Source organism: Buteo buteo, chromosome 12 (assembly GCF_964188355.1).
Source record: "Buteo buteo chromosome 12, bButBut1.hap1.1, whole genome shotgun sequence".
Classification (NCBI taxonomy): domain Eukaryota; kingdom Metazoa; phylum Chordata; class Aves; order Accipitriformes; family Accipitridae; genus Buteo; species Buteo buteo.
This window is the reverse complement of record NC_134182.1, coordinates 11,540,341-11,567,052: the sequence shown is the minus strand read 5'-3', so window position 1 is coordinate 11,567,052 and position 26,712 is coordinate 11,540,341. Positions and strand designations below refer to the sequence as shown.

The 26,712-nt window shown below is 41.4% G+C and overlaps 1 protein-coding gene across 2 annotated transcripts in view; it reads right to left on the bottom strand.

Annotated features, from left to right (window-relative positions):
* Nucleotides 1-559: 559 nt before the first annotated feature.
* The window catches only part of PTPN14 (protein tyrosine phosphatase non-receptor type 14), a 125,524-nt gene continuing 99,371 nt past the window's right edge, over nt 560-26,712 (bottom strand). For both annotated transcript variants that reach the window (XM_075042658.1, XM_075042659.1), the window contains exons 13-19: nt 24,390-25,879; nt 21,649-21,792; nt 20,402-20,620; nt 16,308-16,436; nt 15,123-15,357; nt 12,763-12,926; nt 560-7,893 (exon numbers count right to left, since the gene is read on the bottom strand). In XM_075042658.1, the coding sequence (XP_074898759.1) occupies nt 7,765-7,893; nt 12,763-12,926; nt 15,123-15,357; nt 16,308-16,436; nt 20,402-20,620; nt 21,649-21,792; nt 24,390-25,879 (2,510 nt within the window). In that variant the 3' untranslated portion in view covers nt 560-7,764. The remainder of the gene's footprint in view (nt 7,894-12,762; nt 12,927-15,122; nt 15,358-16,307; nt 16,437-20,401; nt 20,621-21,648; nt 21,793-24,389; nt 25,880-26,712) is intronic.

Sequence of the window (26,712 nt, the reverse complement as noted above, 5' to 3'; positions counted from 1 at the left end):
AGAGAGAACACTGCCACCTACCTCAGAGCTCGAAGGCTTGCACAAGCCACAAACAGTGCAACTTCTGGCTTTTTTAATCCCTTTTACAAGTTAAAGGGAATTTATTGCAGAATTTATTTCCTTATAGCCATACCTTTGCCTCCAGTGGATTAAAACTATTCTATTAATAAGTTAGTAATTACTTTTAATAGAGGAACAAGAACATTTTCTGAGCAAAAATCCAGGACTTAGCTTTATTGGAGGGTTATTTTCTCCATTTAGATCAATGGTAGGAGGTTACTTGAAGGATGGGGAAGGAAAAGGAGGGAGAGCGTGGCTGTGCGCTTCCAGCACCAAAGTTGAAATATATTGCACAGTAAAACTGCATGACCATTCCTTACTGCTTTCACAGCTTATAAAGTATGATGAGAGAGAACACATCACCATTAAGAACTTCATCATATTTTCTTTCTTGTATGCACTGCTCTGAAAACTGCTAGAGCACAAGGATTTGTCAGCTCATTTTGCTGAAAGCTTTCATTGCTCTCTAGCCAGCAGTTGTTGCTGGAGTACATAAAACTGCACCAGACCTTATGATTCCAGAAAGCCAAGCCTAGGAAGAGGGCACCAGCTGACTATTTTTATCCTAACTTTAGCTTGTCAAGTAAAGTAAACCCTTGGCCAGGGAAATAGCACCTTTATTTCAGAAAGTCTGTCCAGAGCCCAGACTAAACTTGCGCACTAAAGGATCAGATTAGCCTAGCATGAGCACCAGTAGGAGCCTTGCCCCTGTGAAACTTGGATAACTGTTTATAGAAGGTTCCTCAAAGCTCACTGTGGCTCTGGCTGTGCCTATCAGTTTAACATGGGAAACTAAAACAAGCGCAGTAGGTGCAAATACAAAACCTTAACTTGGTACAGGAAAGAACACAAGCATAGTTTTCCTTGAAAAAAAATGGTTTATTGTGTAGTGTGAATATGAAGGACAGCCTTACCAAAAAAACCTTAGTGACTGAAGACATTCTCATATTTGCAAAAGCATATAAGAAACTATTTACACAAAGGCAGTGAAAGGGGTAAAAAATTATTGCTGTCAATTAATGCTGAATAGAACTTTTTATAAAGAGAAAGAAAAGAAACAGTGCAAAAATACTGTCAAAAGTAATCAGTTCTATACACAAGATAAAACTGACAAGCATAAGCTTATGTACTGATATGAATAATACATTAGAATATAAAATAGCATGCATAGATTTTTTTTTAAAGGCTTTCAATAGCATAGAATAGTTCTGCCATTCAGCCCTAACAGGAGGGAGTGGGGGGCAGGAAGGGCATATAACTGATGTCTCATTTCTCTACAAAATGTGTACATACAATGAGGTTGTGAGATTCAGATCACTGTTCTGTGCTAAACTGTCATGTACAGAATTACAGAGCAAATAAAACAGGAAGCATCAAAATACTGAAGTAAAACAGGACAGTAAAATCCAGTGACATAAAACTTGCTTAAACATGTTATTCCATTTAACACCTGTCCCACACAATTACATATGGGAATATTACAGTCATCTGCATGTGTAAACTTTTTTCCTTTGTAAAATAGCCAAAGAAAGGTACTTTACTAATGAGGAAAACATATTTTCCATATGGAGCAATCTCAACAGGATAAACATCTTATTAACAGTGTTTCTGGCACTGAAGAATTGTCTTCTTTTAAAGACCAACTAGCAGCAAGAAAATACTTTTATTTAACATACACAAAAAGGAGGTTCTTATAGATGTATAATTAAGTTGTGGAACTCACCAACACTGGACATTGCAAAGGCCAGAGGAATAAATGGGTTCTAAAGAAAAGATAATGCGATTCATGGAAGATGGATCAATCAGTAGTTATTAAGCACAGTGAGCAGGATAGAACTTTTGCCTCAGGAAGGCCCTAAAGGACTGGGTGCCAGGTGCGCTAGAGGGGCTGAGCACCCTCTTCCAGATGCATTCATACTTCTTCCTTAAGTGTCAACTACCAGCCCCCATCCAAGACAGGGTGTGACCTCCAACCTGCCATGGAACTAGTCTGTGGGAAGCCTTCCTCTTCTGTTCCTGCCTGCCTAATCAGGGAACACTGCCCCTGAAATATCTGGAGCTGCGTGTCCAAAACACTGAGTGAGTCCTTACCCAGGTGATTTAGAAGAGTAAACATATTAAGCACTATATTCATTTCAGGGATCAGCTGAAGTATTAGTCTTTCCCTTGCTGTTAAATAGCACTGGGATTCTTCAGTGAAAGCTGCTATTTTACCACTGACTTACAGTTCACCCTCCAAAGGAAAAGTCCTGCTGTTGTAGCGTGTGGGAAGCTCTCAGTGATGGTGCACATAAAGCACAGGCAACAAAACTTCAAAGAAACACCAACCAAAAAATGGCTGAGAGGAACCAACAGAAGTGGAGTCTAAGATACTCTAAAAACACTCACAAAATTTATTTACTTTGAATGTTTATATGGACACTGCTATTTTTGACCTGTGCACTAAAGGTTTTGTTTTACAATCTAACAATAGTTTATCTATGCTAAAGACCCCCATCTTCTGTTGTCTACCCAACAACCCAAGCAGCCAGCTGCTCCCTGCCTCACATCACAGCCCCTGCATGCTAAGGCTGCATGCAGCTGCATGTATAACGTCATCCTCCTCTGTAAAGACTCAGATGGCATCTGTAGTTCCCATAGCGCCAGATTCTACAAGAAAAGCTCTCCAGAAGGCTAAGAACAAGCTGGAGAAAATTGCCTTTGGGATTTTGGACTTGCAGCCTTTCTCTTGTTGGCATTAAAACCCATCTCCAAACTCTATATGACTTGGACTATACATCAGCAGATTTATATCCTTTTTTGTAGAGAGGTGGCCAAATGCTGTTTTCATGCAGTGCTTCCCTTTCAAGGTTAGTTCTGGTATTTGCTCCTTCAATATGATGCATCCTTTAGTTCATGCAGTGGGTGCCACCCTAGCTCTCTGGCTGTAAAGCATTCTTTTGCACAAAGACAAGCAACAAAATTTAACTCTGACCTCTCTCAGTGATGCATGAGAGCTGCTACAGGAGGAGGTATCAGCCATACTGATGCTTCCACTTTCTGAGCACACAGCTGACAAACTGTTAGTGAGACTGACAACAGCTAATTCAGTTGTCATCTCCTCCCAGGAGACCGGTGGGAAGTCAGCTGTTGAGAATGCAGCACAGTCAGTAGCTGCTGAATTTTCCCCATAGGTCTGTGTGCTATAGCCAAGTATAAGATTGCCCATCAGCATCTATTTTAGAGTTGCTTGTGGGCTACACAGACACAGCAGGTATTGGATCAAAAAATAAAGTATTTGCTTAAAATGACCATCTCTATTGAAGCACTGAGACTCACTGATTCTTTTCCAACCTATGCTTTGCCACTTGCATTTCTGCCTGTTTAAAAGAAAGTAATTTTAAAGAAAAAGCTCTTGAAATCATGTAAATATTTAATAATATTTATAGCTGAGGCAACTGATTCAAGTGGAACAGAAATGTCCTTCAATATACTTTTTATAAAGGACTGCATTAGCAGTAGGTTGAATAAGTTCCCACAGATGTGTCTCCTGCCAGCTGAAACTAGTTAGGGAAAAGGTATCTCCGGTAAGGCTGAGCATTTAGGGTCCCTATATACCTATATAGGAGAAAGTTTGTGGGAACAAGCTTCATCTTTCCTTAGGTAATCAGAAACAAGAGGTGCCAAAGCAGGCCTGTGGAGGAGCTGAAACAAGTAGGACCTGAGCAGCTGATGTCCACCATCTTCCAAGTGCAGCCCGTGGAGGACAGAAACAGGATGCCCACAGCACTGAACAGTGTCAGAACTCAGCTGTCATCTCTCCCATCGCTGATGGGACAATGTTAGGCATGAAATGCTCAGACCGTAACTTTAACCAAAAACTCGATGCCAGCAACCTCAATACTATCATTGAGGTAAAAGTTTAAAGAAAAAAAAAAAAGAAAAAAAAAAGGCATTACATACAGATAAAGAGTGCACAAAAAGGAAAACCTACACAATGGATTCCCGAGTCAGGCTTACTCATCCACTCCAAGTTCTCTCTTGGAGTCAGGGAGCATAGGCTAAATATGCCAGACTGCAACGCGGGCGCCTTGGCAGAAGACTGCTTGTGTCAAACTTTTTAAGGTGCAGCTCCATTCATTGACCATTGATGCATCTCTGTGAGATTTTCCATCCAGACTTTACTCCAAAAGGATGAAACTTGTCTCGTAGAACTTACGCACTGTCATGCTTTGATGTTAAAAAACCCCCATGCAACACAACATACAGCAACTCCAAACTGTCCTCCTTTTCTACTTATGGACTCTGCTGTTAAAGTCTGTGGGACAGAAACTAAACAGTACTGTTGCTTTAAGTCTCATGCGTTCGTTTCTGCTATGACTAATAAAATTGGATGCAAAATGCATTTTCCTGTCACTCCCTAAAGGTTAGGAAATACTGCCCAAGCAATTTTGGTCTGATAAAACTACAACAGGTTCCAAGTCAGAAGGTTCAGTTTTTCCCCTACAAAACTGTATCACATTTCAATCATAAAACATCGGCATACTGAGGTTTGGTTGCAAGCTGGGGTGGAAAGGAACCTCTGAAGACATGCACCAGCCCACTTCATTTATGATATTAGCAGATCTAGTCAAGATAAAATCTAGCAGGAAAAAATACATTGAAGTCAGATGAAAGGAAAAAGTTTAAAATTACCATTCTTTGACAATGAAAGGGGAAAAAATGAGTCACATTGGCCTCTACCTACCGTACCAGCCACGTTAGGAGTTAATTGGAAATGCCTGTTTACTACATGACCACTTATTTGGCTCATTAATAGGCACTGACTTAATTTGGAAAGGATTTTTGGTGCCATTTTGTAATTAATATTTTTCTAAGACACCTATGATGCATCTTTGCATAAAGAACATTTGCTTAATTTTCTTCCTTCCAAAACCAGCTCTTTATGTTCTCTTATGCAATAACTTTCCTGTGCTCACTGTAGAAACAGAAGTACACATTTCAGCCAAGAAAAGCTGAATAATAAGACATAGGAAGAGATTCTTTTCCCTCCTGAGTTTCTACTTCTCACATCCAAGTGGAGCAATGTGACTTGACAGCTCTGAGTTCAAACTTAATTCATCATTAGGAAATTATTCAAAAAGTTATAACGAGATAACTAATTTAATACAATTTGCTTCAAGGTTTATTCCTTGGCTTGTTTCCCAGATATAAAGCATCTCTGTGCAATTATCATGCAGATGCTGCTGAAAAGACTTTAAATGGTTGCTGCTAATTTAACAAGAGATATGTTGGCATTGGCAGAAGAAATTAGAGGAAAACTGAAGTTGACTGAAAACTCAACTGATCCCTAAAAGGAACATAGTCAAGATATTACAGCTAAATAACTCACCATTTGTTGGTAGCTAGAAATCTCCACCAGAATCCTTGTCACCTCGTTAGGCCTGTATTGCAGATTACCAAATCAACACAGGGCAGTTTAAAATACATTAAAGAAACATTCTGGTACGGAGCCTTAGCATAAGCTCCCACTGATTTTAGGGAAAGGTAGGTGTGTAGGTCCCTTTAGTGCTGAAGTTGAGAGTGCTTGTAGGCTTCGGCCTTTGTACACTGACCAGGGGTTAGGAAGTGGGGATGCAACGGAAAAGGAATGGTGGGACTGAAAGATTAAATTTATCTGGGAAAGGGATACCAAGAAAGATAATTTCACCACGACAGAGTAACTGTGTTGCATCACGTGCCCCAAGAGGCTGCGAAATCTCCACTCTTGGAGATTTCTGAAACTGGATGTGACCGTGGGGTGAGCAGGGCTGGGACCAGACGTCCAAGGCTCCTCTCCAGCCTGATCCATTCTCTAGCGATCTGACAGGACTGCCGAGTGGAAGTGGGGTGGGACTGCCCGCAGGAGGGTGGCAGTGTGCGGAAACAGGAAAGAGGAGTCAGCGTGAGGAGGGGAGCAACTGCAGTGCAGGAACTTTCCATCTCTTACACCAGAAATAACAGTGCAGGAGTCACACCACAACTTGCTAAAGCTTTTTTTTTTTTTTTTTTATTTTTTTAAAAGTGCAGTTACTATCACTTCTAAATAACTGTAAGTAAATGCTGCAGTGTGTGCACGGTAAGGTAATTCATAACGCGATTTACTCCAGTGAAATAAACAGTTTGGAGAATGGGATATGCACAAAGTTGTGCAAAACAGCTAGCCAACGCTGAGGGACAGAGAATGAGGAAGAGAGAGGAGGACAGGTCTAACTGCTGAGATACTTAGAGGACGCGTGGATTTTTTTCTTAGCTCTGTCATAGATTTCATTGCTGGCCTAGGGTAAGCCAGTTAAGAATCTGTGCCCTAATTCCCTAGTTATGCAGTGGAGGAGGTGTGTTTCCCTTTTCTGTTCTGATTGTAAACTTCAAGCAAGGACTGTTTCTCCTTTATGTATTTATACGACATCCTCCCGATCCTAACTGGAATCCCTGAACACTACCAGGATAAAATAGTAATAATAAATAGGAGGCAAAATCCAAAGTGACCAGACAGAGAAGAGGGATGATCTGTGCAACTTAATACAAAAAACCACTCTAACAAAGTGAGGTTTGCCGATACCAAAAGGAAGACCGCTCCATATGTTCGTAAACCATAGGCAGTGACGGGGGAAGAATCAAGGCAGACTCTGAGCTACAGCTCTCAAGGGTCACTATTTGAAGATCTCAGAAATGGAGGAAAGACCATATTGATCATTCTGACAAAGTTCAAAGGACTAGAAATAAAATGATTACAGTGCTGAAGACAATAGTTCACATGTGAAACTAAGGCAACCAGAGATGCCTAACTTAAATGAGATTCCTTTTCTACAGGAGGTGAGCCTCAAGGCAATAAAACTTTCAGTGTAATCCATGAGAAGGTGCTTGATTTGTTTTTTTTCAGCTGCATTTAGTTGAAATTCCTCTGCTGTTCAACGCACCACAGTTCCCGGAAAGACCCACTCACTGACTTCAGCCTGCTCTGGGTCACTGCACTTCACCCTGCGCTGCTTCAACCCTTATGAATCCCTTCAAGGATGGCAGACAGTAGCAAAGGCCTCATTTAAAAGATCCAATATTGCTTTTTTCAAGGACTAACCTAAAGCTGTAATTCTTGTGGAATTTGAACCGTTTAGCACCCAAAACCCTCTGCACTCACAACGTCCTGTGTTTGAGCCCTCTGTAATGTGCCCTGCTGCAGATGCAGAGGCTCAGGTCTCCCTGCTCCAGGACTGTGTTCCCTCAGCTTCCACTCGTACAGAGCTGTAGCTGACATCTAGCAGGTCTTGTTTTTACCATGGAAACCACATGTCTGGGTCCAAAATGTTCTTATGTGAGAAAAAGTCCACTGCCAACTTCAGAAGCTGTGTAGCAAAATAAAAGCCAGTAAACTACCTTTACAAAGGATTGCTTTCCTTATGGACATGTTACAATGCAGACCAGTCATGTCAAATGTGGTTCAATTTGAGGGTCACTATAAGTTTTACAAGTTATTAAAGTAATTCACAAGTTATTTCAAGAAAAAATAAATTATATCTTGTATAAAATAATCCGTGGGAGACTCTAGTAAAGAACAATCATTCCTTACTTTCAAGACAACTTTAAAAAGTGCAACATATGCACACAGTGTTGTCAAGGCAGTTCCCCTTGTTCATCTGTAAGGTGGAGGCCAGATCCACAAAGCTGAGTCTGGGATGTTTGAAAAGGTTAAATAAGTCTGGAGTTTTGCAGGAACTGGATGAGCACTTGGTAGACAAACTTGTACTGGGCTATGGTCTGGATCATAAACATTCTCTGCTCCCGCAGGTGTCTCAGCATCACAGGAACATCCACTTTCTGTAAAGGAAAGGAAAAAAAAGGCATAAGGATATCGGTTCCTTAAATCAAACAATCATTGTCTCAAATATCAGTTATCTGACACAGGGAACTATTGTAGTTATATAATGTAATGAATTATAACCAACTCTAGTGAAATACTACATTTTTTTTTTCCAACAACTTTCATCTCAAGGAGTACTACAGTAGTATATACAGGTTACTGTGCATCCAATGCTTTCCCCACTAAAGCTTACAGGAATTTCTGGATGGATGTAAATGGGAAGATGACCAAAACTTGTCTTTCAGTTGTGTACCACTGATTACCTCTCAGCAGATCATCAGCTGAACACGTAATAAAGGGCTGCTTCTCTTTGGAGTTTTTTCTGCTTCAACATACATATTTTTCATGTTAGTAAAATAAACCTAATACATCATATTATTTCAGGTTAAAGGCTAGATTATAGCAGGAAGGTCTAGTACAAAACTTAAACAGCCAAGATTATATAGCTCAGTTCGGACTGTACCACTGAGTGCATCAACAGGCCCTGTGGCCACTTGCATACTGCGCTCTGATCCGTGGTCAAACTTATTCATAGAGGGAGGATCTGAGAGATTTTTCAAATGGCAAGCAGGCATCAGGATCATAAGAAAAAAGGTTCCTTGGACAAAATTAAAAGTGCAGGCAAATATACTGATCCTTCCACTGAAAGAGAAGGGAAATCCTGTCACCAAAAGATCCAGAAACTCTGACACCTGACCTCCCACAGCCAAGTCTACACTAGTAAACAATGCTCCATAAGAAATACATCTGTAAAGTGAAACGAGGACCCAGTATCCACAGTACATGTTTTGCAGACTTCAAGCCAGCATTGGTCTGTTGCCGTCTACTGAATGTCCACTAGCAGCTGGGACACATTAGGTGTTCTCCAAGCAGGCATCTTCCAGCTTAGTTTCAAACAAAAGAAATTCACTCCCATGCCCTGAAAATGCTCTGCAACAGGAACTAAAGCACAGTAAGTGGGGACGGATCAGGAGATCCACTGTGAAAGTACATCCCTCACCCCATCGAGCACACTGGGGCACAGGTACCCTATAATGGTCTGAATTAAAAACCAAATGAGTTGTGTGAAACACAGTCCCATGAGGTAAAGCGTTAGAAATCACTGCAAATTTCATTAGGTGTTACCATCGTATCTCCAGCATTTAGGGAGCAAAAAACCTATGATGTTACTGTGTTTTATCTGTTACAACAGGTACATAAGGAGCTATTCAGAAGTCATTGAGCCATAAAGCTCAGCCTGCCAGGCTGAAATTCAAAGAGCGTGTAATACGACCCAAGATGAGGGATACAAATTTTCTACGGCAGCAGTAAATGCAAGCACTAAGATACATACTTTTTTTGAGGAAGCCCTTAAGCAGTTAAAGATATAAAACTGAAAAACAGTTACTCTATCAGGCAACACAAACTGCATTTTGCAATGCCAGTTTGCCACTCCAAAAACACAAAAAGGAACTTAGCAAGTCTTTTGGCTGAGATGAGAAATGTTACAAGCACGATGCCTGGACAAACGGACAGAGAAACAAATTAAGATTGCTGCTAACCCTTGCAGGCGCAACTGAGCATGGAGTGTGCTTCCATGCACACTGGAAGTTTTCTGGAAAGTTTAAAATAAAAATCATGCTGCATATCCATTTCTGTCCATATATATCAAACTTTGAATCTTCATTGCATGTAAACAAGCCCTAACTCATAGGCTATCACTTTCTGAAAACAAGGCTAAATATTCTGCCACATACCCCAACAAGCTGTTATAAAAGGACATCTCTAGAGAGTCAACAAGCGTAAAGATTTGTGATAAGTAACGTCATATTATTTTCAAACAGGTGCAAAGGAAAATGTAAGCTCTTTCCAGTGAACTCGGCTAACTCGGAGGAAGCCTCTCCATAGACTCGGATGCTTACAAAAGCCACGCGGTCCTTGCTGAGCAGAGTCATGCGCAACCTGATCTCACCTGAGCGACTGCAACAAAAACGCAGGCCAGCTTCGACCTGCACGCTACGTTCCTCTCTCAGCAGTTCAGTGCTTGACAGCGCGTTGATTTTTACTGGGCACACAGTGATCTGTGCACCTCCTCAAAATGGATTAGGCTTGGACTTATCTCAGAAATGAAAGAAAAACTCATCCTCCCTATTCAACCTTGTTATCTGCAGTCTACTTAGCATTTTACTCCAGGTAAGCAGAATCTTCAAACTCACCTTCATCACAACGTACGTGTCAAAAAAAGACACATAATCCTTTGCTAAGGTGGCATTTTCAAAAAGAACAAACAAAAATGTTACTCATTTCTGACTCCCAAACTAAAAGATCTCCCCTATGAAAATGCACTGCAGCTGCAATCATGAGTTAACGTCCCAGAGCCAAGTCTGAACTAGAAGTTGGTAGAGCAGGATCTCAATTACTTTCTTGTTCTACATGTCTACAGCAGTAAGGATGTAATGATGTGACATATTACTTACTATACAGCAAGTTACTGAAACTATATCCCTGCAATAAGATAGACAGCTTTAGACTCAACCAGCAATCGCCTAGAAGCCACAGTGACTGAAGCTGTACAGAATTTGATTAAACATGGCTTTTTACCTAAACCTGAAACCTCAGACTCAAGAGTTCTGGTTTTAGTTCCAGCACTACTGCACACTTTCCAAGACGGTCCGTACGAGGATTTTCAACCTCCCTCCCCTTTTTTCCTTCACTGCTAGAATGTTAACATTAATACATCTACTTACTAGGACACTTCTGAGGAAATAACCAATTCATAAGACTAAAGCATTTTAAGTAGCAAGTCATTTTATTTCAGAAAAAAACCCCCAATTAATCCTACTTCAAAATAAACCAGCAGAACTGCTGCATGAAAAGGAACCCTCTCTGTGCTGAATGCAGTATCTGTCACAAACTGAAAACATACTGTCAAGATTTTAAATCTTTTTTTTAATTAGGTTTTAACAAACAAAAAAATATTAACTTAGTACAATCTAGAGCAATGAAGCCCTTAAGGAAAATTGTCTTTAATATTAATGATGATTTTCACCATTAATCAAGACAAAAGAATGCTTTAATTAAGGGACATCAGAGAAATCACTTATTCTTGAGTGCTACCATCAGCTCCTAGTGAAGCTGATGAGAATTCTTCTGAATGTCAAGGCTCACCCCCATGCTCAGATGTTAGGTACTGCCTTTATCTTCACTTGTTACTCAGCTACTCTTTGCCAAACAGGTGACTTCTCTAAACCGCAGACAAACTGAGGTGGCCAGAACATGTTGCACAACTGTTAGTGTTTGTTCCTGGCACTCTATTAGCATACAGAGGTTACTATAAAGCAGACACAGCTACATTGATGCTCGCAAGCCATTCAGGTACAGCGCTTGTAACTACCCTGATTTCCTTCTGGCGTGCAGAAATTTCATGGCTGCTGTGTGAACACCAGCAGCAGTCACTTCCAGATGTCATTGCATAAGGAAAGAAGTCAAGCAGGCTCAAGAGTCAGAGCTGTTGCCCCGCACAGGAGCGGTTCCTGAACAGCAGGCAGCACAGGAAGGCTGCGGGATTCCCAAAGCACATACTGTGGGTCCTTTCTGTCTGGGCCAGCTCCTTCTTCCCCCTCCTCCCCCACCTACCCCACCCCCAAATAAAAAGGAAAGGAAAAAAGTGTAAATTGTGACACAGATCTACAGGACAGCTTCACCTCTAGTGAGGCCCAACCAGAGTTGAAGGAGGTTCATCTCAGGTGAACTGAGCCCAGGATTTCTAGGTGATCTTGTAACCACAGAATGATGAGCTGCTGGAGGGGGATAACACAGTAGTGAACAAAAAAATTACTTCTTGCATCAACTTTTTTAAAAATAGTGATGAAGAGGAAAGTGCACTGGTACCTGCCTGCTTTAGAATTCACAATTTTGAATAAGCCAGAAAGCTGCACTTTGCATTGTGCCTTGCACAGAAAGGCTCCAATCTATAACTCCTCTATGGTAGCATAGAAAGTAGGTGAGCATTTCAGGTGCGTACATCCAGTCTTCCCAGAATTTCAAGCAACTCATCCAGTGGATGATTAATGGGAGGGGCAGATGATATATGTCTACTTGTCACTCTTACTGCATTCTTATCTCTACAAAAAGTTTTGGTCTTTGAGCAGTTTCTTTGGCAACAGAAATCCCCAGTTTCAATAGCTGTCCTGTTGAAACTGTGTGGCCCATTGTTATTCAAGATGTGATGTTCTTCCCGGACAGTTCCCCAGTGACACAGGACACAGATGAAAAGCAAGTTGCTACACATGGTTACTCTGCTGGTGCTCTTATTCTTAACTCTAGACTGTATTACTAGTCTTGTAATATTGGCTGCAGTTCCTAAAGCCCTATTCCCCAACATACACACACCTTTTTCTTAAGATAAAATTTTGTTCCAGATGAGATTAGAGACAATACAAGAGAGAGGAGGGAGTCCAATGAGTGAATTTAGAGAGCAGAAATCTTTAGTTCAAAGAACAAGGAGGTGACATTATTTTCTAGCCTCTCTCAGATAGTCCTTGTGAACATGCTGTCTTGAGACTGTTAATTAAATACAGGTATGAATTAGACTAAATTCTTAACAGAGAGAAAACCCTAATTTGGAATGTATTAAAATAATACCAATAAAAATGCATAATATCAACTCAACAGAAAACTACAAGTAACCTGCCATGGGAAATCTCTGCCTGTTGCACTTAAGGCCCTTGTCTCACAAAGGTAACAGAAAGAAAGCACTTAAATGCCTTTTAATTTTAACCTCAGATATGTAGCTAGTTAGTCAAGGAACAAGCTCAGGGTTTGTCTTGAGAAAGAAGGCGACTTACTTCATTATGCTCCAAGCACCCAATCATCAGTTCTGTTAGGATAACCACTCCAGTCCTCCCTACCCCTGCGCTGCAGTGAACCACGATAGGAGGGTTGCAGTTGTTGCTGCTGTCCAACACACTGTTGGTGTGGCGACGCACTGACTGTATCTCCTCCAAGTAAGCTGCAAGATAAAATGCAGGCAAGGTTGCAAACATCTATATGTCTAAATGTAAAAACTGGGAAAAAAAGAACATGGAAAAGTCTTTCTTTGTAAAAGTGTCAATAATTTACATTTTTTACAACATACTAATTATTTTGGCCAGGGTGCAGCGAACAGCACTGAATCCAGCAAGTGCCAGCTGAGTGTCAATTATTACTTGGGCGTCTGCTCCTTTAAATTAAATAGTTATTTCAAAAAATTAAATTCTGGTTTTCCCTCTGCAAATCTACAGGAACCCTAAGCAGTTAATTCTAGACATTACTTAGAGCAACTCCTGCTATTAACAGGCTGGGATCAAAACAACAGCTAAGTCCCATTGAAACTACTGCCTGTCAAAGCCAATATTGGATGGGAAGCAAGTGTCCATCTGCCCTGTTTCACCCTCCCTCCCTTCTAGAGTGAGACAGATTCTCACCCACCTCTCTGCTCAGGGTTTGTTTCTCAATAGCTATGAGCCCTTCTGGGAGCTCACTGCCTTTGTTTTCCCTGAAGCCACTTCTAGAAAGTGCATGACTCAAGAACAGTTGTCTTGAGTGGCTGTTCAGTGGGTTCTTAGTTTTGTTCAATGCATTCCACTGTCAAACTGCACAGAGAACCCTACATACTGGAAGCTCACCTCGTTAGATAAACACACCATAAACTACAAGTCCGACTCTGGCCTCTAAACATTGTTCCAGCATAGTCTAGGTGCGTGATGATGACGGACCTCATCCAGAAAGATATATGCAGATGCATAACTCTTAGACACTTAGGTTCCCACCAGTCGGAGTGGGAAGTGAGATCTGAGCCAAACTCTCCAGCCCTGACTCTTGGTGTGATGGCACTGCAGCCTGAGCAGTCCTTTCAAGACAGGCAGCCTGTGGCTGGAGGCCTACCAACATCAGAAAAGCTGCATTTTAATGCACACAGTGAAATGGGACTGTATGTGGTGGCAAACAATGGGAGGACAGAGGAAATGGGGACAATCAGGTTCCAATTACTGCCATGCCCAACCACAGCTACAGGCGTTGGTAGGAGAAACAAAGCATGAGACAAACTAGGAATTGGGCAATAGCTTCGCCTGAAAGACAGATCCCATGGCACTCCTTCGCCAAAGCTGAAATGTCATTTTTATTTTCTGCCCTGATGACAGAGCTGGGAAAAGGAGGACATGTTATTTACATCAAGCTTATACCATGCAAAGGAGAGCAGACCACTAAAGGACTGTAGCTGTGTCAAGACTCAAGTGGAACTAATGGATTTTGCTGAGAGAGGACAACTTAGCTGCAACAGAGCTATGCTGCTGCAGCTGCAAAGCTTTCAGGAACTAAGAGGGCAGGCATCTCCAATGCATCAGTACACCACGTACAGACTCCTTCAGTGGTAACTTGAAGATCTCTGCACCACGCTCTACTGTAGTGCCAGAGATGTGGCTTTATTTAAATAACCGTTGAATTCCTATTACTTAATATGGTAGTGTTTATCACTTGGTAAGAAGTAGGAAGTGTTATTAACTCATTACAGATGAATATAACGGCTGTATTTTCAGAAATGCAGGAACCAGGACCCTATTTAATTGGGAAGGCCCTTAGCATTGCCTGGGTACATGTGGTTAGAAGAGTGGCAGTGAATTCAAACTTACTGCATATGTGATAGAACCCTCTGCTCTTTTGCAATAAGTCCAATGCCTCTGGACTACTAAATGCTGGGTGTCAGCAATAAGGGCCTCCTATGAAACTGGAGGAGTTGTGCCGTATTTCACGAACATCTGAACCTCTCTCACCCAGACCTCTCTAATCACATTTGTGTGCAGCCTAGTATCTCCTACACTCATTAGGTAGCTGGGAAGTGGCAATAAGTTATACTGACAGATCAGCCAGCAGAGGTGTCCTATTATTTGAAATTTCCTATGCCTTTAGCACTGCTGCTGCCTCTGATATTTCCTCCTGTTATGTCAGGTCTTTCAGGACCAAAATCCTCAATCACCTTAGCTCCTACCTCTTGAATTCCACTTTTTTCTCCAAATTGCAGCAAAGTACAGCCTAGTTGAGGCCTTTGTATGCCACAGCAATAACCATTTAATATCAATCCCAGCTGTAACTAGGTGCAGTGTACTGAAACCAGTGCGAGCAACCTTTGCCTTGATGTATTTTATCATGCAAGTTAAAGAAATCTTACATAAAAAGCCTTGGACTTCTTCTGGACACCCATGGTCTGGCCAGTCAGTATACTGCAAATGCCACACTGTCCTCTCTTGTCCAGAGAGAAGATGCTTGACCTTCAGACCAGTAGTCGCATAGCAGCCGGAGTCTGTGCGGAACTTAGTTGTCACCTTGAACTTCCCGTAAGTGGCTGAGCTGTGCTTAGAGCCCAGTTTAGGCCAATAACGATGACTTTTACTTCTTCCTCCCTCCTTAAAAGCAAACAAATGAACAAACAAAAAAACAGCCATTAGTTCCTGCAATTATAATTCTTTACAAAGGGCATAAAAGTCTGCAGATAAGCCAAGTATTCTTATTTCAAATTACTGGAAGAGTAAGGAGCATCCCATAGAGTAATGAAGATTAAAACTTAAAACTCTTAGCCATATAATATTTCTAAGTGTAAAAATGCTTGAAGAACTAACTCTTGTCTTGTGGTGAAAGCCAGCTACTGCCTACAACACCTCCGTAAATATTCTCCTCCTGGGGAAGCCTTTCATTTAAATGGAAGGAGAAGTTGCTGAAGACAATCTAAGTATCTCTTGTTGGTCAGCCTTGGGAACTGGACAGTGACTTGATGTGCTGTGGCACTCCCTGTATTTGCTAAAAGCAACCAGCCATAAAGCTGAATGCAGTGTTAGTTAGCAACGTGTGCCAGGTTTTATAACATAGCACATAGTTCTTGGATTACAATAGAAATAACTGTTTCACTTGGCATAAGAATAAAAAGGTTGGTTTTGTTTGGGATTTTTTGTTACATGGACACTTCTGCGGAAACAACAGCTTCTGGTCTCTTTTCAGCTGATAAGGGTGACAGTATGCAGAACTGGCCCTGGACGGGCTGGAAGTCTGTGTCATTTTAACCAGGAGCAGTTCAACGCTCTCACATTCCAATGGAAACATCTTTCTTTAGTTTGGCCAAACTGAAGTGAAGCAGGGGGAAAGGGGAGAGGGAAGCGGGGGTTCTGCTTGTTTCGCTTTAGTACTTGCCAGAGTATCAGAAAGTTACATCGTATAGTATTACAGCAGTACAGCCATATGTTCAAACAGAGTAAGAGGAAAAAGGGTTGTTGATAGAAAAAACAGGTTACTGGAGTGGAAAGTGATGATAAGAGGAGATGTACTCACATCAGAAAGAACTGTATTCTGTGATTTAACGTACCTCTTCAGCTGTGACCATGGCTATAACATTCACCCCCTGTTCCCACACCATCTGCCAGAAGTCATGGCACGTGTGTGGCAGAGGCCCTTGGGTAGCAATGTAGTGCCACTCCTCTCCACCTACAGTAACCTGGGAGTAAGAAGGAAAAAAAAAAAAATACAGTCAGTGCCCAAATTCTCAGCAGTGTCTGTGCCAGAACTGCCCTTTAAACAAAAGAGATCATAATGAAACCTTTACTTCTTTGTTCTTCCACTTTTGTTCGAAATTGTGCACAAGAATCATCCGTTTGATAAGAGCAAATCTGACAAAACACAATCTTTGGTGCTTCCAAGTCCTTTCTTGATGCCCATAAACATAAAGCTTTGACCGAAATGTCATCTATTTTTCTTGCCATTGCATCTGGATCATACAGATGAAAAAAATTTTATTTTTTTTTTTTTAGGCCTTGTTTCTGATTTTGCTTAAGGACAAATAAGCAGCTGACTGACTTCCCTGGGTTTGGTAACAGACCCATGATGAAAGAAAAACAGCACCAGAGGAGGTGTCTACATGCATTAAGAAGGCATTGCACTGCTGCAAATCAACACACAGTAGGGTAGAAAGCCCGAATGCAAGAATGCAAATGACATTTTGCATGACGAAAGCTAAAGGCCTCTGCTGTTTAGGACCTCTGTCAACTGTTTTCCACTCAGGCAAAAACTAAGTTCTTAAACAGACTCTTACTACACTGATCACTGTTGAAGATGTGGCCAAGCTGTCCCCAGAGGATGCAGTTATGCCCACACACTGTACATAACGCGGAGCTCAGATAGGCCTGTTGCCAGCTAGCGATGAGATCAAGACAGGCTTCATTTCAAGTTACTCTTCCTCACTCATGTTGTGTTTTTCAGTTCAGAAGCTGCAAACTACTATAAAGTAAATCCAGCACGTTAAATGGCTTTCAAATGCCATATGAAATTTAAAGTTATCTAAAGCTGTAGTCATGTAAATCTATTTCCCAATATATAACTGGATTACCAACCCTATCTTAGAGAAATATTTGTGTATTTGCATGATGACACATAATGAAATTATTTTTAAAGCACTAACACACAGATTTACACACTATAAATTATGTAGTGCCCTGAACAGACCCAGCATTACCTTGATGCTAACCAGTGTAAAACACTGCCTCATTTACCTGAGGCAGATCTTCACACTTAGGCAGTTATAAAAACAAGAACAAAAACCCAACCAAAACCAAACCAAACCAAAAAAACCAAAAAAACACCCCACTTGTGTATAAAAAAAAAATATTTTATGGCAGATTATTTGCTATACATCAGGAAAGGTTTATAAAAAAAAATTATTTTTTTTTCAACGTTTTAGGTAAAAAGCCAAACCACTTTTAGAGCTACTAGATAAAAATTGAAAATATGCTTACCAGAGAAAAGGAAAACCAGATGAACTAACTATTTTGGAAAGTTAAAATATTTTTCCTTCTCAGGCTAAGACCTCCTAATTCTATGTATTAGCCCAGAGCCACTTCTCACAACAAAGTTACAAATCCCAGAGAAGATGATTTACAACAGAAATACTGACACATTCGTAAATATCAAAGTGCTGGCAGACAACGCTACAAGGAGCAATCAGTAACTCTGACAGGTTTAACCACATACTACGTTTGAGGTACGGGTCTTTGAATACATTTTCAGCAATAGAATCAATTTATTTGTTATTCAAACAGCTGTTCATCAAGCTGAGATGCTTGGGTTTTTACACCTGTAACTAGCATAGCATTTGTACGATAACAAATTTTTCACTGCATTGAAAACTGTTTTCAACCCTGTATGTCAGCTCATTTTCTTGTTTCATACTATGCAGCATTCTCCTCTTTGAACGATGATTAAAATCTGCAAGACCAATGCAGGCAGACTCCTCAAGTCCTTGTACGAGGTGGGGATGAATGTAAACTGCACAGCACTAACCAGCATCTTGCACTTGGACTGGTCTTCTACTCACATGCTTGTCTGCAGTCATGAGTGCCGGTATAGTATTACTGAGCTTTTTAAGTTAATACTGACCTGACCCAAACAGTCAGATGAAGCAGTCTTAAGAACATTTTGCTTAATCTATAAATTTAATTACAATTTTTGTCTCTGGTGTAGAAGACAATCTTTGTATCTTAACAGCGAAGGTCAATGGTAAATAAGCAGAGAAATACTGTAAAACTGTGGGGCTCGCAGACTGAGCAGTGGGAGCTGGAATCCTCCAGGCATGGATCTTATCAGGATGATATAGGAGTTTTCTTTGCCTACTGACTTCTGTTCCAAATATCCAGCCTCCTGGCACATGATATGAAAGGACCATAAATAGTCTGGAGGGAATGCAATGCCTGGAATGTTTATGGCATTCTAATGCCCTAACTGGAGGGTATTAAAAATTGAATATTGGGCTACAAACACACACACAAACTGTGCTACTGAGGTAAATTTCACAGATGCGATTTCACCTTCTAAGCAAAAGCACATCTGCTTGGCTTCCGTATGCGCCACTATGAGTGTGAGAGTCAAATACTGGCAAGGGCCACTGTCATGCGCTAAAACATTTGTGCGTGTTCCTGTGTGCTCTATGAAGGCGAGATGTGTGCGTTTCCAACACTGACACACAAAATAAAATGTGGACTCAAAAACTAGCCAGGAAAAATTTTTTTCTGGCTAATACAGCTTCGTGGGCATAATTTATGTTAGGAATCTCCTTTTTTTGGCCTCCTACAAAGTAGATGAAAAATTTTGGGCTCAGAAATCCATCATCATAGCAATGTCTGATTATGCAAAAGCTCAGTATCTGCTACCTACCAGGCTATGTAGAGGAGTGATAAACTGCCAGGATCCTGGTTCAGAAATTGTTTTGAATCAACAGGATTTAACACTGTAAATCACAACCAAAGAGGCCAGCAAGTCTTCTGAAACTTTTAAAAGGCTTTTACTCCAGGAAAATATTAATTTAATAGGATGTTTTATTTATTTTTGAATTATTTCTTTTTAATTTGGATTTTGACAATGCGAAAAAGCAGACAGCCCTCTCTGACAACAAGACAATCTGTCATCTGAGGGAGAGGAGTGCTGTTACTTCTCTCAGGGTAGAGTAAAAGCCAACAAAGGACTTTGCAAATAGTACCAAAGGCTTAAAGAAAAACAAGCATCTGCAGCCACTGCAGGATAGTTCACTGTTAAAACTGGCCACGTTTCTAAGTAACAGTCAGATCATATCACATTTCTACACTGAATTAACAACAAATCTAAAGTTTCTTGATAAAAGTTATTTTGATACATGTAAGTTCAATGCAGTACCCAATCAGAGACACAGGGATCTCATTAGTAAGGTGTTCTTTTTATCAACACATACTTTAAAAAAATGTATTTCAAAATCACTCAACTCTCATCACAGAATGAAGAAATACGTTAGTTATATATATAATTGCAGTATCTATGCAAACATGCATTACTCCTAACTACACACTTTTTCTTTGGATGTGGAACTGCATACATGGATCTACACCCCTGATTTTTAAAAATCGTATCCTATATGCTAGTAAATGGAACAAAACTTGTGCAGTATTTCTTTCAGGCTGTACCAATCAGTTGCAGGGACTCATTCTGCATGGGTTGTTGTAGTCCCCCAGTGGCCTGCAAGGCTATTGGGACTGATAAATCAGAACACGTACTGACTGCTCATTCTTTCAGGTCCAGGGTCATGACAACCGTATTACATTGCAGGTATTGGGGCTGATCTAACGCATTTTCATGAGGTTTAAGACCCATGGCATCTCCTTCTACATTAACCAATACAGACATTCCACAACCAGCTGGCAGAGGTGGGCATAAAAAAGTAAGGATGCCCCTTTAAAATGACTTCCCATTCTCTAGCAATTAAATCAGCTCATGCATGTTAGTTGATAGAGATGCCCATGCTGACACAAAGGTACAACGATGCATTCTAAGTTACCTTTTCAGAAGCTTCAGAGTTACAGAAAACGCTGCTGTGCATGCAGAAATGCAAACAAAGTTTTAACATACCTTCATTTACAAAGCAAAGTCCAAGAAAGCTTTTACCTTTATGTGTGAAGCATTGATGTAGCCTGTATTATTTTCTTTGGTCGGCACCAGCTCTACTCGATTCTCCTCGTACGGAACTACCTCCCTGATGCGGTTGCGCTCAGTGTTTTCAGGCAAGGCAGCAGTGGTGAAGATCCCATCTGCCTTTTTCTTTGGAATCTGCTCGTATTCTGTAAACACCATCCCCTCTTCCAACTTCCTCTTCAAGATTTTGCACTAAGATTTAACAGAAAGGAACACCAATCCATTAATTCTTCCTGGAAGAATGGTTACCACTAGACCCATCCATCTGTTCTTTGAATTTCAATATATAGCCATAGCATTCTCTCACTCACTTCTTTTTTCAATTGCGGTTATCTGAGGAAACAGGACACACTCTTGTTTCTACTGAATGAAACCACAACCAAATTTTACATTTTTACATTCCACCTCCACATTTTTTAAGACTGATACCATAAAAAGCAAAACCATGCTAAATACACTCCTGGTTCAGTATGAATTTGTATGTGATTTCGCCGCAACAGACACCTGTCAAAATATTTTACATTTATCTTTTCAGGAAGAAAATCATACTGCAAGAAGTGTGATGTGGTCCACATTTCAAAATACTCCCTAACTTGCCAGTATGAAATTTCTGTGGTTGAACACAACCCCACATACGTACAGGCGGAGGTTAAGTTCTGTCGTCTGCGTACCAGACAACATAAGGCTGCAAATTTCCATCCAGAAAGCCAGAAATATTCTTTGCAAATATGTCTCAAATCTTAATGGGCAGCAACTGGTTTTAATTTCCGAAATTCCATATACATGCACACACCCGCATGCACAAATATCAGGAGGCAAAACTTTTTTTAAAATTTAATCCCATTAGAGACATTAACTGAAGTCCTTAGATGTATCAGAACATGAAAGACTGTATCTATGGATGATCACTGTAGACTGCCCGATCAAGTGAAAAATGTGCAAAATGTTAGAATTACAGCTTGATTGTGTACGACATCGTACAGTCACATGAAATGGTGAACAGTCTCCATTTTCACTGACTTCAGTAAACGTTCAAGACATTTAACACTTTGCCAGCATCCAAAGACACACCAGTGTTAACCACAGACCTTTTCCATTAATGGCTCTGAAAATTTTTAAGAGAAATTTTTTCACATTGTAAATCAAATTTTCATATTTTAGAAACTTCATGCTGTTGGGAACAAAGGGAATGAGCAACATTTCATGAGCCTCCATCTTACCCTCTCATCCATTGGCACCTTGGCGACTTCATCCTGGCTGTCCTCTGGCACTGGAACCCTAGCAACTGAGAGTCCGTTCAGTGCTGCCAACATCAAGGGCCTCTTCTGGGCCTCCAGGCCTGCCATCTTCTGCTTTTCTAGATTCTTTTGGCAAGAAAAGGCACGTTTTCATCTCTGTGTGATTATTTATAATGCCAGTAAAATGCTGGAATGTTTTTTTAATCTCCAAAATCTGCAACTCTCTGGCCAAGGAATGCAGATGATCACCATTAGCATCATAAATTCAAATACAACCTCTATTCTTCCTGTTATTCCTCAAAGGCCTGCTCCTACATGAGCACAGAATTTTAATTTCAAAGAAGTAATCCCAGCGTATAATACAGTATACATGCCATCAAAAGATGTACAAATACAATCTCGAGCATTTTTCTGCAAACGTTATTCTGAATGTAGGACACTCAAAGCATCACCCTGTTACGTGAAAGTAGCACTACTGTAGCCAAGGTACCTGAGGCATCTTTTAAAAAGCAATAATTTCAATCTATTGCAACAAACAGTAAAACACATGCCCATTGTTTCTCTTCTGTGATGGTAATACTCAAAATGAGAAGTCTTCTGATGCACTCGGCTATTATGGCGATTCAGTTAGCACCCATGATATATTTTGCACTAAAAACTGAGCTCACATATCCCAGAAGCTGAATGTAACATCAGCCAGGGAGGGATATTGTTTATTGTATTCATGCATCATATTATGCTATGACATGGAGAATCAGAGTACGAATTTTAAAGGGAAGCCTCGTTCTCAGCATGCATTTGGAAGCTGTGGTCACCACACAGGCCAAGCTCAGCTCCTAGAAACACACTACTGAACCTGAATGCCCTCAGACATATGTAACAGCTTGATTTTTCAAAAGCCTGTGAGCTTTTTCCTCACCACTGTGGTTTTTTGCTTAGTGCTCTGGAGAAACAAACAAAAAAGCCAAACAAAAATCCAAACCCACTCTGCTTTCTTTTCATACTTTCAGAAAGCAAGAAAATGCAAATATTTTTTCTTTGTTGGGGATTTTATTATTATTACTACTTGCAGGGTCCAATAGAAAAGTCTGTGTTTAAAAGATCAAGGTCATCAAATTACCATTAATATAACATGTGATTCTTATGACAAAAGGAAGGTCTGCATGTGTTAAGACTGCTGATCTAGGCTGAAACCACCTTAAAAGCTTAATGCTAAGACCACCACTTTACTTTCAAAACAACACTAAAAAAGCACCCTTTGACCAAAGGCTGATCTGAATGAGTATGCAGAGGAAAAGTACTCAAATAACATCTCTAAGCTCTCTTCTCACCTTCATTTCCACCCTAAAATCCTTTGGGTTCCTGCATCTCAATATGTTTTCTTTCCTCAGAAGATCAAAAGAGCATATATATGCTTGTTGTTACACCAATGTCTACAGTATTAATTCATGAAAGATTATGTTTCATAGTCAAGTATTTATTTTATGTTTAAAGTTTAAGATTCTGCAAGGATTAAATTCAGTCTCCATGATACAACTTAGTGATTCCTAACCATTACATCAATGTAAGGATCCCCAATGAACAAGAAGCACTATACCTACATTTAGAAAATTACTTTTAATATACCGTAGTATTTAAATCTAACTAGTTACTCCTCTAGTAGTACATTACAAACTCTCTCCTGCTCTGGACCGTTTAGATGTTTCATTAATTTGTTTCAGGAATTGCTTTTTGTTTCAGACCTCAATTCTGAGAAGAAAAAAAAAACCCCAAAACAAAAAACGAACTACGGCACAGGCAACTTTGCTTTCTGTGAGTACGGTTGCACTCCTGAGTGCTACATCAAGCACATATGTAAGTCACTAAATGGTAAGCACCCCTCATATTTCTGCCATTGCTTGCAGTGGCACTGCAGCCTTTAAATACTTTTTACTCTAAATTCATTGCAAGTTTAAAAGGACCCTATTTCTCATACTTGAGTACATTTTTTTAAAAAAATAAACAATCCAGGTCCTCAAACACATAGCCTCTACGTGTGCTGCTTCTGTAATTAGATATCTGACTGCTCATTTAGTTATTGGCAAAACTGGCAATCCATATTCTACAGCTACCGGTGTTTTATTCAGATAAGTATGTTACATAAAGTGGCAGGAGAGACAATCAGGTCATTTGAAAAGCTCAGGAGCTTCCATTATGTTATATATTATGCGATACTTAACTCGACACCCCTACAAAGGAGGAAGAAAACGCCAGTGCCGAAATGCCATCTCCCGCCCATCTCAGCCAGCATGTTTCAGACTCCCCCTGCCCTCGGATCAATGGGGGCTAGAGCACCGTGCGGGCAGAAGGGGAGCGGGCATGGAGGGGGGCTTCGCCGCCTGCCTCCTCCTCCCCCGGTGGCTCGGGCTGGCGCTGCGGCCAGGGCGGCGGCATCCATCGCCAGCGGATCAGACGCAGGCCCGGCCAGCAGCCGAGCGACCGCAGCGGGGGAAGCGGGCAAGCCCAGCAGCACTGCATGGGATCAGCCCCCTTGGTGGCCATACGGACCCACGAAACCAAACCGTACCTGGCACTTCACGTCGGACTTCCTAACCTCAAGCAAATCAACATCTTCCACTCACGCGTGCCCCACCGTTTACTGATCCACCAGTTTTCTGGCAGGGAGACTGGCCTGTACGATTACTAATTTCCAAGAAGCCACTGCAACAGAGGAAGGCACTTACCCTGATCATGATTTCTCTTTCTATAATGCTGTCCTCAATAGAAAACATTTCAGACACAGGCCTTTCCTTGACCGGTTCTTTCTTGACCCGCTCCTTCACACTCGTGAGGTCAGGCTCCGAGATAGAGGGCCCGAGCGAAGACCCGTTTATTGCCATTTGATCAGTTCGAGAGACACTAATGGCTTTGGAGGGCCCCGGCCTCATGGCCTTGGCCCTGGCTACAGCCACAGAAATACTAACATGGTCCTGCCTCAGGGCTCCGTTGCTGACACTTTTCCGAGGCCCAGGATACTCTGGAGGAGGTTTATTTGGTATTCTAGCCAAGGCAGCTTGCAGCTGAGCGCTGTACTCCATGTTCTCGTGGAGAGCTGTTATCCGTGACACGGATTCTGGGGTTTCTTCTTCCTCTTCGCTTTCGCTGCTGTGTATCAGCATTGTGGCATCGGAGAAGGTCTTCTTGTGATGATAATGAGGAACTTGCTGAACTTCGTGCCCCATCTGAACTGACTCTTCTGGCTGCACTTGCTCCCGCAAAGTGTTCCTGCGCGGCAGAGGGGCGTTTAGAGTTTTCAATGCCATGGCTTCTATACCACGGACCATATTGCTGATGACCTCCAAACTATGGCGCTTGTTCACAGCTGCGTGATGCTTCACTGCCATGAGGGGCTCGCTGACCTCCTGCAGTGACTGACGGACGACCGGCGAGCTGTCCTCCTGGAAGGTCTTCACTGACAGCTGGACTTTGCGAGTGACCAGGTCAGGACTGCTCCCACTGACATACTTGTGCCGGTGGCTTGCCAGGTCCGGCGTGCTAGTGGCAGGACGTGGGCGCGGGTACGGAGGTGGGGGTCTGAAGAGATAGTTCTTTAACATGTGAGCGGTGTTGTAACTCTGGCTGCTCTGCAGCTGCATGTTAGCCAGTTCTGGTGTACTGACAGTGTGGGATATGGCACTGGCTGCTGTCTTATTTTGCGCAGCATTGTTAGGGTTCATTTGGTCAGATGGAGTGACAGGCTTGTTATAGCCACTACCCTGGGGCCCGTACGCAATCGTGTAAGGATGTCTCTCTCGAATCTCAGGCTGACTGTAAACTAGGTCTTCTGGCTGGTTATAAGCATGTGTGTTTCCAATATTGAGATTCCTCAAAGACTGACTTTGGCTATCCATCTGGATCACCCCTCTCTTCATTTGCCTCATGACAGTTTCATAGTCTGGAGTTGGCCGGTAAGATGGTACTATGATTGCGCTATGTCTGTGGCTGGGGATATAATCTGCTCGCATGATGTCACTTCCAGGGATGCTCAGATTTGAGGACATTGGAGATGCCTGGATGAAGTTCTGTGAGCGATTGAGGGAGTTCATGCTGTGGGCACTGCACACACTCCCATTGGGTCCATTACCATTCAAGTAGCTAAAGTCCACTGGACACCTATCCAAACTGGTCTGAGACCTACAGTAGAAAGTTTCTTCATTTCCATGGAAAATACTATCTGTGTAGAGCAGAGATAAAGACATTGATAATTTTAACATACAAGGACTTGTTCAACCTTAACAAAACTTCAACTGCAGTCTGCACCAACGAATACAGAGACAGCTTAGTGTACAACTGCAGGGAACATTTGGTCTTGCGAGCATCCTTGAGTCACTGAAAAAGAACTAAAAACAAAGCTAGTCATGTAAACACTCCAACAGTTAGCAAAATATGGTCGTTCAGATCCTTGTGGGAGACATGAAAGGGGAGAGAGAGGAAATGTTTTTGCCTGGGGTGGCAATGAAGAATAAAGGGGCATCTCCTCCCTCAGCATCCTGGAAGGATTCATTGCTGCTGACACCTTAAAAATCCAGTGCTGCTAGCCTATGGTAATCCTAAAAGTTCTCTTGTCTTTTCTGTTGATGCACCGTTGTCTGTGATTCGAAGTAGCAGAGGACTGTGAAATTGCAAATCCTACTTCAGACCAATCAACAGTTTTGAGGATCTGAAGTATAACAGAGCAAGGTGATCAGGACTTGGTAGGGGGGGATCAGGAGGGAGGAAAAAAAACCCAGAAAACCACTCTACAGATGCACTAAAGAGTATTAAATACTTCAGCAAAGGATATTTGAGAGGGAAGCAAGATGGTAAAGATGATGTCCTGGATTACAACTTTACTGCAACTGTCTGTGGTTGAAAATCTCATAAGAAAAGAGTAGCAGCTCGCAAAACTCTGAAATCAGCTAGTTCTTCAACAATATAGAGAAGTCTGTGGTAAAACTAAGGGAATTTTATAATTCTTCTAAAATTGAGAACATCTCCCTTCAGATCCTCAGCTTCGAAGTAAAATAG